This window comes from Pristiophorus japonicus, chromosome 8 (genome assembly GCF_044704955.1).
Source record: "Pristiophorus japonicus isolate sPriJap1 chromosome 8, sPriJap1.hap1, whole genome shotgun sequence".
Lineage (NCBI taxonomy): Eukaryota > Metazoa > Chordata > Chondrichthyes > Pristiophoridae > Pristiophorus > Pristiophorus japonicus.
Window position 1 is genome coordinate 171,286,603 of NC_091984.1, and position 17,649 is coordinate 171,304,251.

Below are 17,649 nucleotides of genomic sequence, written 5' to 3' on the forward strand. Positions count from 1 at the left end.
AGGCTCAAAGGGCCGAATGGCCTACTCCTGCACCTATTTTCTATGTTTCTATGTTTTCTTTTAATGGAGCTAATAGCCTCTTGACATTTTGAATATCTAAATAATTATTTGTTTTACATTGGAAGTTGTTAAAAAAAAAATTTATAAACTCATCTCACTTTATAGGTTATTGCATATGGTTTGTTAATGCTGAAACAGAAATAGTGTATCTCAGACTGTCAACTCACTCTTTTTGTACTGTGCCAAATTGCGCTCTATATGTTAGGAGCAGTATTTTAATGTAGGCCCATAATTAGACTGTTATTCAGAATACATAGTAGGGTACCTTAACAATCAAAGAGGAAACAGACTGGTCGAGTAACTTGTTGTCAGAACAAAGTACATTCCTCAATGAAAAATGTCTACTTTGTTAGAATTTACTTTAGAAAAAAGTTACCTCAGAATTTTCATGTTATTTCCTGGCATGTATTGAATGCAAAGCAAGATAACAATTGTACTCTAACTTCTTGAGAGCGTTTGTTTGTAAGTTGTTTTAGCCCTGAATACTTCATTGGCAAGGGAATATTTTAAAACCTTCTGCATTAGGTGAAGTTTAAAGAAGGATAACATGGATGATATAGGGATTTAGAGCTCTAAGTTATGAAGAAAAGCTTCAGGAAGCAAAATTGGTCTCAGTAGAGCTAAAGATCTAGAGGAAACATAATAATAGGTATGAATAATATAGTTAAAACAGATTGATTCTGATCATAGAACTAGAGGACCTAAGTACAAAATTAACAAGTATAGTAAAGCACAGAAAGAAGTCATTCTCTTATCTAGTCTGCGCTAGCTCTTTCGAAGAGCAATACTCTTTCACCGCATCCCTGCAATTTTTTCTCCTTCAAGTATTTATCCAATTCCCCTTTGAAGGCGACTATTGAATCTGTATCCACCACCCTATCAGGCAGTGCATTCCAAATCCTAGCCACTCGCTAAAAAAGTTTTCCTCATGTCGCCTCTGGTTCTGTTGTTAATCACCTTAAATCTGTGCCCTCTGGTTATTGACCCTTCAGCCATTGGAAACTGATTCTCTTTATCTACTCAATCTAAATCCTTCATGATTTTAAATACTTCTATCAAATCTCCTCTTAGCCTTCTCTGCTCCAAGGCAAACAACCCCAGCTTCTCTCGACTTTCAATGTAACTGTATTCCCTTATCCCTGGAAACATTCCAGTAAATTTCTTCTGTACTTTTTCCAAAGACTTCACATCCTTCCTAAAATGTGGTGCTCAGAATTGGATACAATACTCCAGCTGGGCCTTAACTAGTGTTTTATATAGGTTTAACATAACTTCCTGGCTTTTGTACTCTATGCCTCTCTTTATAAATCCCAGGATCCCATATGCTTTGTTAACTGCTTTGTTAACCTGTCCTGCCACCTTCAAAGATTTGTGCACAAGCACCTGCCCCCTCCCCCGCCCCAGGTCTCTATGTTCTTACACCCCCTTTAAAATTGTACCATTTAGTATGTATGATCTCTCCTCATTCTTCCTACCAAAATGTATCACCTCACACATCTCTGCATTGAATTTCATCTGCAATGTGTCCACCCATTCCACCCATTCAAGTCTATTACTATCTTCCTCACTGTTTACTACAATGATCAGAAAATGTATTTCCCATAGAATTGGACAGATTCCCAGCAAAAGCTGTAAATTATTTGTTCATTATTCATCGCTCTTTTAAAAGGAGTTGAACATCTGTTTCTGAATTCGATTAAATGTTGTCAGGATAAGGATAAACACAGATGAGCAAATAATTTGAATATAAGTGGTTTCTGTGCTGCTGGAATTATGGCTAGGATTGTCCTTCCAGCAGTGGTGTTTTAGTGGGGGCAGGACTTCCGCTTGCCCCTCTTTCGCTGCCGGAACCGCAACCCAGTTTCCTAGGTTGGGGTTCATCTCATACACATGATATACTGCTGACAGGGTTGCTGCCACCAATGGTCCTGCCTTGAAATCCCAACCAATGCTGCAACAGGACCACTAATACAACACAAGTGACGGCTGGGCAGTTAATGGGGCAGAAGATTCAGAGATCAGTATCCCGGTAGGCCTTGGAGAGATAGCAGGAAGGCAATTAAAGGCAAGATTTGAGAGACAGAAAGCGGGAACCTCAGGGTCATTCCGTCGCTTCCTAGGGCCTACTATCAACTTTCTCATAGCAACCCTGAGAAGCGACAGTAACTGGGCTGGGCAGGAGGAAAGTCCACTGAGAACAAGGGCCACCTCCCACCACCATCTGTGTGTGCAGGTGGGGATTCATTGACTAGTCCCGGTGGGAGTGGAGGAGGAAAATGGCAGTTAGGGTGGTGAGGTGTCTCCGCTATGTTCCCATTTGATTTCTGTCAGGATTGTGGAAGAAAATCCCAGTTAACATGTAAGTTGTAGAATCCAGCTGGTCAAAGTTGACTTGTGTAGGTTCTACAATGCATTACTATCATTGAGGGTTGCCTGATTATCTGGGGTTGTTACGGTAAAATATCATGCTGCTTTATTTTATCAGAAGTTTACCTATGGTTGTTGAACTATTTGAGAGGATTGAATGGGTTGGTGCAGCCTACAATACTTCAAATTGTATATAAGCTTAACAGTATTTTCTTAGTCCGTACTTTTTTATGTTCTTGCAGTGCAGTGCAATTGTAAAGGGACTGATTCGGAAATAAAAGCAATCCCATGGGATTTGTCATCCAAACTCATGCCAATCATTGCATTTATTCTATCCATATAGCATTTCAGTTTATTCAACAAAGATACAGGGCTAGATTTTTGGCTGGAGGATTCTTAGGGCGCTAATGGCGGTGGGACGGTATATTTCCATCGGGAAATGTTTTACGACGGCAGCCAACAATTGCTGCAACCTGAGAGTGGAGAGGAGCGCTAAGGGAGGCATTCCACACATCTCTTAGGATGCTAGGTCAGGTGAGCAACTGAAAATGCATTGCTAAAGAGCCGACTTCAGAGCACCCTAAGAGAGGCTTCCCTAGGGAAAAAAAAATTGGCACAAAAAACATTCCCAATATATTGCTCACCCCAAATAAAGATAAATCGCTAAATTGAAGCAAAAAAAACCAATCACACTTACCTCATGTAATCATTCCTTCCCTACCGCCGCCGGTACTGCTCTGACTGCCAGCTTTCTCTGGCGGATTGGCTACGGGGCACTACGGGATCAGCGCAAAACAAATTTTCAGATCGGCATGCTAATGGGGGCCTTGCATACTGATGCCTTGCTCCCGGGTAATACTGGTCAGCGCTCCGCAAAACCGGCACCACATTTCCCAGCGGGGTGCTGGAAGCTGGCCGCCCGGGCGCTAAGCATTTGGTGACCTATTGCAGCCCCTCCGGGGCGCTAACAGAGACACAAGCCAAACGAAAATCCTGCCCGTCGTATTTAAATTAATACTTAAAGATGTGACCAGGAGCATGAAATAAGCTGACTGGAAACCTCCACTTAAATAGTGCTATGAACCTTTGTTTTCTATAGCAATATAATGTAAATTATATAATTGGCTAGAACTACATTATTAAGCAATTTCATTTTTATAGCAATGAAGCTTGAAGCATCATGTAAGGTTAGGAATTACAGAAGTTGAAGTTGTGGTACCTATTGCTATTTGAAGGTGGGGGATGGGGGAAACTGGGTGGTCAGTCAGCAGAAAAGTCAGAAAAAGCAATAGAACAATTGTAAGGCTTGTTGTGATAACTGATTGCTATACTAGATGACTGAAGACACGGTCACTGAATTTATCCAGTCCACATCAGTTTTCTGACCAGTGGATCTTGAAAAGGTGATGGGAGACTTGTTTTTCAAACACTCAAAAATAAGACATTAAGTTAGACAAGAAAAAGAAAACATAGAAAGAAATTTAGCAGGTTAAGAAAAAAAAAAGAAGCAAAAACAAAAAGCAAAGAACATACTTGTCAAAAGAGGGATAAATGGCCCATAGTGAAGCTGGTTCAAAGAAATCTGCCATCTTCTCCTGACTGTTGGTCTTGGCTTAAATGTCACTTTCTGGACAGATTTCAATGCACAATGAACTCGATAACACTGAACTATGGGTCCCAAGCAATAAATGGTGTGATTTTAATGATAATTCTCTGCTTCATTTAGGAAAATGAGCAGAACCCTGTTCTTTTCCTCATCTGTTGCAAATGGCGCTGTTTTCGTTTGTTTACCACGCTGGAATGAAAATGAGGTATGTTCTTCAACAGGTGGATGATCTGCTCTGCCAGATCAAAGCACAGGCAATGCACACAAATATTTACCCCGCAGTATTTTCATCAAATGATCTATTTCATGCTCAGAGATTTTTTTTACATCTTAGATAAATATTACACTGATGAATACCATGAAATAAAAAACGGTTTCGTTAAATTATTAGAGGCAAATATTATCATAAATCACCTTCACAATGATGGATATCACACATTTTACCCACTATTAACATCATTCATTTTATTTAATTTCTTAAAGTGAACAGCTTTTAAAATTTGTCTCAAAGCCCTTAAATGAAGATTCACATACTAGACTTTGTTTACATGTCTTTTTCCATTTCAGAGTGTGCTTTACATTTTTCTAATGTATTTACATACTTCTGTTGCGTGAATGTTGCATGAAAAACGAAAGACAAATCAACGCTGTATGCTGAGCATTTCAATTTTAGTTACAAATGTGTCTTTCAGCCATCCAAAAGTTACCATTATCACAGAAACCAATTCAGCAAGTTGAGACAGATCATAGTAGTGTCAGAACTGTTTACTGATCAGTAAAACTGCCCCATTTATCAGTCAGTGGTTCTTAATTGTCTCCATTTTCTAACCAAAAAGTAAAAAGTCTGTAGAGCACAACAATTTCCAGTTTCCGTGTTGTTCTTTTCGCTCTTCCCTGTAGAATTTCTGTACTGAATTGTGGAACTGGATCAGTGAAACATTTCCATTGTAGTGAGGCCAGTATGCTGTAATCTCAGTATCAGTTGTTTGAAGAATGATGTGTAATTCAGAACAAAAATGGAGGACGAAACATTACATACATCATTTTTATATCTGGGAAATTAAATGTTTAATTTTTTTTAAAAACCTTTCCTCAGTATTATTTCTTATTTACAAGGAGCCAAAGAATATGTGATCCTTTTTAACTGAAGGAGAGGAAAATAACTGTTGCCTGTGTTTGTCATGACTGGCATACGGCGAACTCAGATTTTGGTTTTGCAGAGTGCAAATAAGATATCAGGAATGGCAGGGAGCTTATTAAGTCACTGCAAATAAACTATAGTTCAGTCACGTCACATTAAAAAGGAGGTTACATCAGAGATCACAGTGTTTCTCATGATTCCGTACTGGAACTCATGATACTGGATTGTGAATCACTAGAATCTTAGTGAATTCATTAAGCTATTCAGTGCAGTAGCTCAGACCTCATCCAGTTATCGTCATCGTGGTAATTTTCCTTGCCCTCTTTTGCTACCAAATCCAGCATTTCTCCTGTTTACATTGATTCTGGATCTCCTGAATCCTTGTGTGGATTTTGTTCAATGTTAGCTGGAGGATTGTCTAGCAGAGCCCAATGTATTTCAAGTTATTTTGAATTATCACATCAGTAACTGCATCAAAAACAAACTGGATGTTACTGGTGTCTGTGGCACAGGTAAAGTGGGAGTAGATCTCCTTTGTTTCCTTGTTGCGATTCAGGTCCTCAAACTGCCGCTGAATGTAGACAGCAGCCTCTTCATACGTATTCTGACCTTTGTACTCTGGGAAACATATCGTCAATGGAATTCGTTTGATTTTTTCTGCAAGGAGATCTTTCTTGTTCAGAAACAGAATAAGTGAGGTGTTGATGAACCAGTTGTTGTTGCAGATAGAATCAAAGAGACGCAAACTTTCAGCCATTCGACTCTGAAACAGAAATGTAATAGAATTGTTAAAGCTGAAGATATATTTAGTCGCAAAAATACATAGTGGAATTAAGGTTAGTCATTTTCCTAAGAGAATGGGGGTGAAATTGGTCTTCGGCGATAGCAAACCATTTTATACTCCACACAATTTTCTTTTCAATATTTACCAACTGTCTTGTTTGGATATTAGAATTATTGCATATTTACAGTTTCTCTCAATGCATGATTTCAGGAATTCAGAAGATTGAGAGGTGATCTTATCGAAATGTATAAGATTATGAGGGGGCTTGACAAGGTGGATGCAGAGAAAATGTTTCCACTGATGGGGGAAACTAGAACTAGAGGGCATGATCTTAAAATAAGGGGCCGCCCATTTAAAACTGCGATGAGGAGAAATTTCTTCTCTCAGAGGGTTGTAAATCTGTGGAATTCGCTGCCTCAGAGAGCTGTGGAAGCTGGGTTATTGAATAAATTTAAGACAAAGATAGACCGTTTCTTAACCGATAAGGGAATAAGGGGTTATGGGGAGCAGGCAGGGAAGTGGACCTGAGTCCATGATCGGATCAGCAAGATCGTATAAAATGGCGGAGCAGGCTCGAGGGGGTGTATGGCCTACTCCTGATCCTATTTCTTATGTTCTTATGCTCTTTTGTTCTTATAAAGAGGGCAAGTGGTTGATGTGGCAGTTGACTTGTTATCACTGTACAGATATTTTACCATAACAGCACTTTGGCAGGAAATCTTTCAACATGTAGTAACAGTAGAAATTTGTGATATTTTTTGCAGGATGTCACGCCATGCCAAATTACTTGCCCTGATAATGAATTATTGAACACAAAGATCTGTGGTGGTGACCTTGGTTGTTATTCCGGGATTGTGTCCACTGGTGCTTATCAGCGCTGACCCCGCCAGAGTATGCCGGATCTGTGGAAGGGCACCTCACTTGCATGGGGCCAGTTGGCACCCGTGCCACTATGGGTGCATCTCAGATGTCCATCAACCTTGCGCTGCCAGAAACCCCAGCACCTGAGTGCCATGTGGGTGGGTAACTCCCAGAGTAAGGGAGTTCCTGCCCCATATCCCGCCCTCGCCATGTCTGTGGCCTTGTAAGGGTCATGTGGAGGCTCCACTTTTTTTTTTAAGACTGAGCAGGAAATTCTAACATTAGTTGGGACCCGCCCTGTTTCCGAGTCCAAATGCCTGCCAGAGTTCCGGTGTAAATTCGTTCTCAATTATTAATTACTTATAATTTAATTCACAAAATATTCTGATTTTTTCCCAGTTTGGTTGGTTTCATTTTCAGATTTCGCTATCCTTTAAAGAAATGCCACAACAGTTGTGTGTTGCCACATTCTGGTCCCATCTGCATGGATGCTGTCATTTATGAGTAGTAATAGTAACCTGTTATCATTGAAAATCATCTGTAGTGTGCACACTTCCTGTCTACAAACCTTACTTCCTGTTGTTATAGTTTTTGGTTACACTTTCCTGTCAACATTTACCACTCTAAATTCCTACATCAGCATTTCCCATACAATTTTGCTGTGCAAACTGTAGTTATGCAGATTCAGACTCTGGCCACTACGTGTCTTTGTGGAGCAAGTTCTGAAGTCTGTCTCCTAATTATCACCATCTTGTATATAAAAGAAATCATGGGGGCGAAATTGCCCCGCGTCCCGTTTGGAGGCGGACATTTATTGCCCGGCCTGGAAGTTCCGCCCCCAGCGCAGAATTCGTCCCTTCCGTCCCTCAACGGAGGTAGAGCAATATTGGAGGCGCTCTGCGTCTGTGGAGGGATGCTCCCAGGGCGCAAGGCTGCGCTGAGTGCAGCGCCGCGCACTGGAGCCCAATGCCCCGCCAACATCATCAGCGCTACATGGATCGCTGACACTGCAGAACGCCCTTCCCCCCTCAATGAAAGGGGTGGACCGCTGCGGGCTCTGTAGTCCCTTTGACGGCTGCCACTGGGCCACCAGGGATGCCCTTGAATGGGCCAACAGCCCGGCACTCAAAATGGAGTGCCACGCTGCAGGATGGCGGCCCTGTCAAGGCGAGGGCCACCATTATCGGCCCGACAGAAGAGTCGGCCAACATAAAAATATGGCGGCCCTCGGCGCAAATGGCAATTCCCCCTGCGGGACGCAAAGGATCAGCACGCACGGCGATGATGTAATCGCTGTGCATGCGCCAGCCTGGGTGCAAATCGCGGGGTACGGCACTAATGTCACACCGCCCCCCCAAACCTCTGGGGCAATTTCCCCGGAGGCGCTATCGACCCCTTCACCGGGTGATAACCTCATTGTGCCCCATTAGCATTCCCCACCCGCCCCCCCCCAGAGGCACAAATGGAGCTATAAAAAAGGACAATTTCACCCCCCATATTCCTTAACTGATCTTGGGCTATGCAACAATAATATTTGTAATAAAATAGTACAACATTTCTTTGTTCCTGAATGGATATGTTTGGTAAATTAAATTAAACACAGAACTGTACTGCAGAAATCTTTATTAATCTCTGCAAAAGTACCTTGTAGTTTCCAGACTTAATCTAAACTCTGGTCTTTTAATCTAATTTTTGAGACTTCATTACTTTTTGGTAAGAGCTCACAAAGCGAGACCAGCAGTTTGAGCACAGACTGGGGCATCAACTTGGCATGTTCAGGAGCTTGGTGTCATGGTTGTACAACACCACATCCCTGGTCTGCTTCAGGTGAGGCCGAGCCTGGAGTGCTTTCTATGGCTGAGGCTCTGGGCCTTGCTGGGTCAGGTAAGGGGAATGTGAGGTATTTCTGGGGGTCTCTCCCCTTTCTCGGTTCCTCCACTGTCTTGTCTTGTGGCAGATGCTCTCATCTTGTTTACCATCTCAACAAAGGAAGAGGACTCAGCTCCTTTGTGGTTGCGCACATTACTTGGGCTCAGCATCACCAGTCTTTGAGTCCATGCTGCTTAGACTTAGTGAGCACTTCATCTGTCAACCAGCTGTTGACCGTACCTCTTCAAGACAAGAGACCAGGGGAAGGTTTGAAACATTGAAAAAGACAAGAGCAGCAATGTTGTGGAAATACTATCAACTCTAAATTCCCCTCCAATTCACACACCATCTTAACTTGGCCATATCTTCATCGTTGCTGGTTAAATATCCTGGAAATCCCTACCTAACATCATTGTGGGAGCACCAACATTTCAAGCACTGCAGCACTTCAACGAGAACGGCAAATTCCGATTCTCCTGCCCCAATTGAAGTGTTGCTGTACTCCTAATAGTCCTGGGAATTTTGAGTGCTATGTTTCTTAAAGATATATGGATGAATATGTTAGAAAAATTGCTTTATGGTTACTTCAACTTTGGCTGCTTAATTATTTAATAGCTATCTTTGAGTTCTTTAAAATAGGCATAGAACCATGGGAAATCAATTTATAAATGAAGTTGTGAAAAAAGCAGGAGTGTTTTGACTTACTGCATGCTAAATTATGCGTCTGATTTCTTCCAGGCTACTGCTGGAGATATAAAGAACATCTTGCAATTTACAGTGCACTGCTGCCTAAGGCTCTCTTTATACAGAGAAACAATTTAATTTCATTCCCTATTGCCAGAGACAAGCAGGTGGAGCAAGCATGATGGTTTGTTTGGATTGCAGGCATTCCTTTGGTGCAGGGTGCCATTGACTGCGTGCACATTGCTTTGCATGCGCTTCATGTGAACTTCGCCATTTTAATGAACCAAAAGGGATTCCACTCTCTCAATGTGAAGCTACTGTACGACCACAGGCAGTGCATCATGCAGGTTACCCTGGCAGCAGTCATGATTCCTTCATTCTGCGGCAGTCTTCTTTGCCCCACCACGACAAGATAAAGGCTGGCTACTGGGCAACAAGGGTTATCCAATCATGATATGGCTCATAACTCCGTTGCAAAACCCGTGCACATGTGCAGAACAGGCCTACAATGAGAGTCATTCAGCCACAAGGAACATTATAGAGCACACCAGCAGCATCCTCAAGCAATGCTTCCACTCTGGAGAAACCTAGCAGTGCTCAGCTGGGCAGCTATCAAGATTTGTGGTTGTATGCTGCATACCGTAAAACCTGGCCATTATGAAGGAACACCCCTTGTCCCCACCTATCAGTGAGAAGCTGAGGAGCAGGAGCAAGAGGAGGAGGAGGAACAAGTGCAACAGGAAGTGGAGGAAGACAAAAAGTAAGGTAGGCTGCAATGTTGTCAGCCCCTTTCTGCCCAGGCTCTACGTGATCAAATAATTAATGAGCGATAGCAATAACCTCAACCACACCTCCGCATTCACCAAAAGTCCTTCCCTTTCCTCTATCATTGACCATCACATCATCTTCTTTCCGAAAACACAAAAATAAAAACCACCTTCTAGAAAATGCACATTCTAATCCAATTTTATAAACTAATCATCCTATAGTACCTGTCTTCAGTGTGCTTTCGCCTATCCTAGTGCTCCTACAAGGTGCTTCTCCAGTGCTGCAGCATGGGTGGTGGTAGGCTGCTGACCTGCAATTGAGGAGACTGCAGATGACCTTAGGGTGCGACCTTGAGCAGCTCTGGGCTTCAGACTGCAATATCTCAACCTGGGATGCAGCAGTCTGAATTGGCTGGCTGACGGGCAACAGCAAGAGCACTGGTGGAGTGGCAGGGGTGGGAGCAGGAATGATGTCGTCCAGAGAGAGGAAAGCAGGTTCATGCTCCATGGGACCACTGCCATTCTCCCGCAGTGGTGCCTCAGCAATCCTACTGATCTGTTGGCAAACAGATTGATGGACTGCTGTAACCGAAGGCTCTTTGAACAGTAGTATCCAGAACCATGATGGCAGCAGTCTGAGCTTGCAAGGCAGCAGTCTGAGCTTCCATTGCAGAACTTAGACCTTTGATGGCAGCTGCTTGTGGTACTTTGGAAGCTATTTGTGCTGCAATGGAAGTTGTGACATCGGCCAACTGACACTGTATCATGGTGGGTTCCACAGGCAGGCTGATGGAGGTGACCACCTGTTCCATGTTGGAGAGGACGGGCACCAAGCTCTGTGCAAAGCCCTGTGCCACATTGGTGCAGGATTCCTCCATGCTCCTTGACATTGAGTGCAGGCTTTCTGGCAGGATTTCTAATGTACCAGGTATTTGATTATGTACACCTATCAGCCTTCTTCTGTAGTCTGCCCCATCAAAGTTCTCATGTGACTCTGCAGCAGAACTAGTGTGCGACCTCGCCCTCTGGTGAGCTGTCATTGGCACTATCCTTTCCCCCGCCCTGACCCCTGCACACTTATGCCCGGTATCTCACCATGTGCAGATCCCTCCTCTATCCTAGCCTCTAAAATACTTGCAGTGCCTGTCTCTGAGCTGGTGGCTGTGAGTGTAAGATCGAGTGATGGAGTCTCTTCTTCACTGTCTTCTTCCTTCTCTCACTGGGAAGGTTCCAGTTCTTGGGTATCTGAAATGAAAAAGAGACAATGGTTGGACTGTGGTGAGGGGAGCGGAAAAAGAAGAAGTGCATGCTTACACCATCTGAAGCTTATGTCAGAAGAGATTAAAGGATGAGGGAGAAGTGGGATGAGAGAAGGTGGATTAGGTATGCAGATACCCTCATCATTGATCCCTCCAGCCCTGCCAGTGGCCACGGCCTCAGCGATGCCCCATCATCCCATGACGACAAGCACTGTCTCCTCCATGAGGGTTAAAACATGCAGACCCGCTTGTCATCCTCCAGTTCTTTCCTGCTGCCTCCTGTTATGCGCCACTTTCTCTTGCAAGAAAGAGGGAAGTATGTCATTGCGTGTCGTGCAATATGTTTGGGTGATGTATCTGTCATGGTTGTGAGCTGTGAGTTGTGGCTGTGAGGCTTGCAACAATGCTAAGAGTCTGAGGGTGAGGTAAAGCATATTAAATGAAGGGTCCAGTACTAATTGATAGAGTTTGTTGGTAGGTGGGTGATGGGAGTGTAGTGAATTAAGCAGTGGATGAGGCTAGTGGTGCAGTTGGTAGGATATGTCATTTGAAGATGATATTGCTCACCTTAACAAAACGTGTCACATCGTTAAACTTCTTCCTGCACTGCATTCCTGTTCTTGGAGCAACACTCATGGCATTGACCTCTGCCGCTATTTCTTCCCACTGCCTCCTCAATATCTGTCTGCAGGGCCTCCTGCGGATACAAAATGTTTCTCCTCTCCACGTGTTAGACCAAGATCTCCAGTTTATTGTCTGAAAACCACAGTACATGCTCTCTCGCATGTTTTTTTAAAATTAGTTCTTGGGATGTGGGCGCGCTGGCAAAGCCAGCATTTGTTGCTCATCCCGAATTACCCTTTAGAAGATGGTGGTGAGCTGCCTTCTTGAACCGCTGCAGTCCGTGTGGTGAAGGTACCCCCACAGTTCTGTTAGAGAAGGAGTTCCAGGATTTTGACCAGCAACAATGAAGGAACGGCGATATACTTCCAAGTCAGGATGGTGTGTGATTTGGAGGGGAACTTTCAGGTGGTGGTGTTCCCATGCGCCTGCTGCCCATGTCCTTCTAGGTGATAGAGGTCATGGGTTTGGGAGGTGCTGCTGTAGAAGCCTTGGCGAGTTGCTGCAGTGCATCTTGTAGATGGTACACACTGCAGCCACAGTGCACCAGTGGTGAAGGGAGTGAATATTTAAGGTGGTGAATGGGGTGCCGATCAAGTGGGCTATTTTGTCCTGGATGGTGTCGAGCTTTTTGAGTGTTGTTGGAGCTGCATTCATCCAGGCAAGTGGAGAGTATTTCATCACACTCCTGACTTGTGCCTTGCAGATGGTGGAAAGGCTTTGGGAGTCAGGAGGTGAGACACCAGCTGCAGAATACCCAGCCTCTGACCTGCTTTTGTTGCCATATTGTTTATGTGGCTGGTCCAGTTAAGTTTCTCGTCAATGGTGACCCCCAGGATGTTGATGGTGGGGAATTTGGCGATGGTAATGCTGTTGAATATCAAAGGGCGGTGGTTAGATTCTCGTTTGTTGGAGATTGTCATTGCCTGGCACTTGTGTGATGCTAATGTTATTTGCCACTTATCAGCCCAAGCCTGAATGTCGTTAAGGTCTTGCTGCATGCGGGCATGGACTGCTTCATTATCTGAGGAGTTGCTAATGGAATTGAACACTGTGCAATCATCAGCGAACATCCCTACTTCTTACCTTATGATGGAGGGAAGGTCATTGATGAAGCAGCTGAAGATAGTTGGGCCTAGGACACTGCCCTGAGGAACTCCTGCAGCGATGTCCTGGGGCTGTGATGATTGACTTCCAAATACCACAACTATCTTCCTTTGTGTTCGGTATGATTCCAGCCAGTGAAGAGTTTTCGCCCTGATTCCCTTTGACTTCAGTTTTACTAGGGCTCCTTGATGTCACACTCGGTCAAATGCTGCCTTGATGTCAAAGGCAGTCACTCTCATTTATCTCTGGAATTCAGCTCTTTTGTCCATGTTTGGACTAAGGCTGTAATGAGGTCTTGAGCCGAGTGGTCCTGGCGGAACCCAAATTGGGTATCGGTGAGCAGGTTATTGGTGAGCAAGTGCCGCTTAATAGCACTGTCGACGACACCTTCCATCACTTTGCTGATGATTGAGAGTAGACTGATAGGGCGGTAATTGGCCGGATTAGAATTGTCCTGCTTTTTGGATAGGACATACCTGGGCAGTTTTCCACATCGTCCGATAGATGCTAGTGTTGTAGCTGTACTGGAGCAATTTTGGTAGTTCTGGCGCACAAGTCTTCAGCACAGCAGCCAGGATGTAGTCGGGGCCCATTGCCTTTGCTGTATCCAGTACGCTCAGCCATTTCTTGATATCACGTGGAGTGAATCGAATTGGCTGAAGACTGGCTTCTGTGATGGTGGGGACCTCAGGAGGAGGCCAATGTGGATCATCCACTTGGCACTTCTGGCTGAAGATAGTTGCAAATGCTTCAGCCTTGTCTTCTGCACTCAGGTGCTGGGCTGCGCCAGTATTGAGGACGGAGATGTTCATGGAGCCTCCTCCACTCGTTAATTGTTTAATGGTCCACCACCATTCACGACTGGATGTGGCAGGACTGCAGAGCTTTGATCTGATCTGTTGATTGTGGGATTGCTTAGCCCTGTCTACAGCATGCTGCTTCTACTTTTAACATGCATGTATTCCTGTGTTACAGCTTCCCCAGGTTGGCACCTCATTTTTAGGTACGCCTGGTGCTGCTCCTGGCGTGCTTTTCTACACTCCTCATTGAACCAGCATTGGTCCCCTGGCTTGATGGTAATGGTAGAGTGAGAGATATGCCGGGCCATGAGGTTACATAATGTGGTGGAAAGCTATAGCGCATCATGGATGCCCAGTTTTGAGCTCCTCGATCTGTTCTGAATCTATTCCATTTAGCACGGTGATAGTGCCACACAACACGATGGAGGGTGCCCTCAGTGTGAAGTAGTTACAAAACGATCAAACCTTTACTGCTGATCAACTTCATTACAAATATACTTTAAATAATATAAGATGTGTTCCCCACTCATTTGGGCACAGCCACAAGTTAAAATATGGTAGGTTATACAAATTACAACATATCTGGATGAAGAAATGGCTCTCGCTCATTTTCTTGATCACTGGCTTGAATTTAAAGGGCATAATGGGGCAGAATTTCCTCTGGGGGTCTTCCCACGGGCAATTGCCTCCTCGCTGGAGATTTTTTACGAATTTACCTGGTGGTCAAAGAGATGCCCTGATTTCCGATGGGGAGACCGTCTCCTCCCGTGCTGCGAAACGCGCTCCCGCCCAGAGGGTCCCGACGCAGAAGATGTGGTCACGTGTGACTGCTCAACCAATCAGGTAAGTATTCCACAGGTTCCCATTAATAGCACTGAGATTCGCGTATCTATGTGTTCTCAGTGCTATTAATGGGAACAAAAGCAATCACACAAAATAATAAAAAATAAAAAACAGACCATACATATTTAAAATTAATTAAAATTAAAGTTATTATGTCTCATAAAAATAAAATATTTTCCCGATTTTTAAAAACGTTTTTAAAATTATGGTTAAAAATAAACTATGTGTTTATAATTTTATTTTACAATTGTTTTTGTGTGTTTTAAAACACTTGCAGCTGTGGTAGGCTATGCGCCTGCTTTTTCAGGTGCTAGATTTTTGAGGACATTTGCTGGGCAAGATATGGGTAAATAGCCCAATCTTGCCCGTACAAATTTCCTCGCTCCCGATCTGTCATCTTCGCTCCCGATCTGGCTATGATCGGAAAAGCCAATTTTCAGCGCATGAGCATTGCGCGCTGAAAACCGGCTTTTCCGATGCCTTCCCGGGTCCATAGAAACTTCGAACGGGCCTGGGACATTGGAATTTCCACGCCAATGTTATTTCGATTCAAAAGCTGTTTGTCTCACACAAGCAAATTGGTTTATTCAAAATAGTGATTGCTTAATGCAGGTACATATATTCGCTGTTTTAGGACAAATTCCAATGCTCTCATATCCTATGAGGTTTGCTTGTCTGAGTATTTATCAACCAAGGAATCTATTTTGGTGAAACAAAATGTAATTTGTTGAATCTTAAGGCGATGGTAGTAATTGGGAGGTCGAAACGTGTGGGTTCAACACTGAGCTGGTCATGGGACAAGAGCGCTTGCGTATAAATCACTCATTACAATTTCTGTGCAACAGATGCATTATCACTTCAATTCTGAAAGAATTGCCACAATTCTTACCCCAGCACACTGAGCAACCTACTTTGTTGATCTAAGAATTCTGAAGAATTGTTTGATCTATAATTTATTCAGCTCTCTAATTGCTAAATTATTCAATGGTTATAAATTCTTTAAAATAGGAAATGTGAAAAATAATGATGCTCAGATGCAATCTGAGGATGTGGGCTAAAGGCTCTTGAGAGAAGCTTGTAGTTTGAGGATGAGCCATTGGACCTGGGGTAAAGTGGTGATGTCAGGGTAAGTCTGGCAACACTTTGACCTGCATTGCTTAATAAAGGTTGGGAAATTGCAAGCTAAATTACTATGAAATGGTAATCTTCTGGTATAGCACTGTTTGGAATTAGTGCAAAGCCAGCCAAGTAAAGCCACATGATATAGAAAAACCTCCAAAAAACCTTTGGAAATGATTATCTTTCCAGCGTTTTGTGCATAGACACTCACGATTCTATGCTTATCATAGCAACATGTTCCATTGCTTTCCTTAGAAATCTTATTACGGATAAATATTGTTTGAGATTATTTATTAATGGATAAAATAATATTGACTATAGACTAATGAGTTTGTGAAAAATGTTAATTGTAGCGATCAGATATACAATTCGTCAACCTATCCAGCAGTATTTAAAAAGGAAAAAAACAGACTTATATTCTTACAATTGAGTAACTGAGGTAATGTAAAGTGGGACGATCCAGGGTTTGATGCCTGGTGTATGCTCAGTTAGGTGGGTAGGGTTACAGTAGCAGTATGGGAGCTGCAACTGTCATCAGAGCACATGGGAAAACTAGTCACCTTCATGAGAGCAATGTTCAACCCCCAAAACATTCAGAATTTTGAAAGTAAATTGACCATAATAGGAGTGTATCACCCCAATCAATAAAGACAATTTATCAAAACTAATATGTTATGCATCTGTTCCTATAGTGCTTGTATGTCATAAAAGCTATTTAATAAAAATCACTTGGAAAATTACTATTATGGTCAAGGTTCCTGCTGCTGCACGAGATTGCTATCCCGTGATCCCTTGTTGGCAATTCAAGTATGGCAGTTGGACAAGAACAGGCCACATACAGTGGAATAGTCTTCTGACTCTGTGTAGGCTAACATACAAAGAATGACCATTTCAAGATACAAGCGGACACCTGAGACCTGTGGAACCATGCCTTCGCAAATAGTCAATGCCTTCAGCAGAGAAAGAAGAGAGGAGAGAAAATTGGTGATAAAGAGAAGAAAATATCAGTAATTTGTTTCTTCATTTCCCTATCATCTTGTTATGGAAGAAGAACAAATTAAAAACAAGTACAATTTAACTAGCCTGCAAAGTGTGAAAAAATTCCAAACTTTAAAGTTTAGTAGGTATTTTCAGAGAAGAGCTAGTTACAAAAAATGTAGTTTCATTTGTTGAATTGACACCCAATTTGCAATTAAACGACCATGACTGTCACATTTCGGGACTGTCAGATGATGTTGCCATGGTGTAATATACATTAAAACTGCTATTGTTGAGTTCAGCTTGGTTCTCAAGGGGTTAACTTCACAGGGATGAGAGATAAAGATTGGAATTTCAGATGGGGTGTCTGAGCCAATATGTTTCAGACAATGAAAGTTAGTTTGTACATTGCAGTGATTATTCACACCACTTTGAGTGAGAGGGCTTGATTCATTTGAGATCCTCAGGCAGTAGTGTCAGGTTGATATGGTGAGATTTCACTTGCTGGGGTCAAAAGTAACAAAACGGAGAAAAACAAAATCCATTTTCAGAGTCAGTCAAATCTTAAAGTCTGTGAAAAGTTGGGAATTAAAATATAGCAGGTTGGTTTCCTGACATAAAAGTTGATCTGAAGAGAAATAAAACAAAAAGTGAATATTCTGCCAACTATTTGGGACAGTTTAGCCTGCTTTTGTTGTTTTTTTGCTGTGACGGGAAGCATAGAAGTTTAAAAAAGTCTCAGATTTCTGCTTTTGTTTATACTCATGTATTCCACAAAATAAA

General features: G+C 42.9%; 2 protein-coding genes across 2 annotated transcripts in view; one reads left to right on the plus strand and one right to left on the minus strand.

The window, feature by feature from the left end:
• Nucleotides 1–17,649, plus strand: part of rsph14 (radial spoke head 14 homolog) — a 1,169,762-nt gene that overhangs the window by 188,941 nt on the left and 963,172 nt on the right. The window lies entirely within an intron of this gene.
• gnaz (guanine nucleotide binding protein (G protein), alpha z polypeptide) overlaps nucleotides 5,161–17,649 on the minus strand; it is a 344,621-nt gene continuing 332,132 nt past the window's right edge. The window contains exon 2 of the mRNA XM_070887530.1: nucleotides 5,161–5,937. Coding sequence (XP_070743631.1) covers nucleotides 5,593–5,937 — 345 coding nt within the window. The 3' untranslated portion in view covers nucleotides 5,161–5,592. The remainder of the gene's footprint in view (nucleotides 5,938–17,649) is intronic.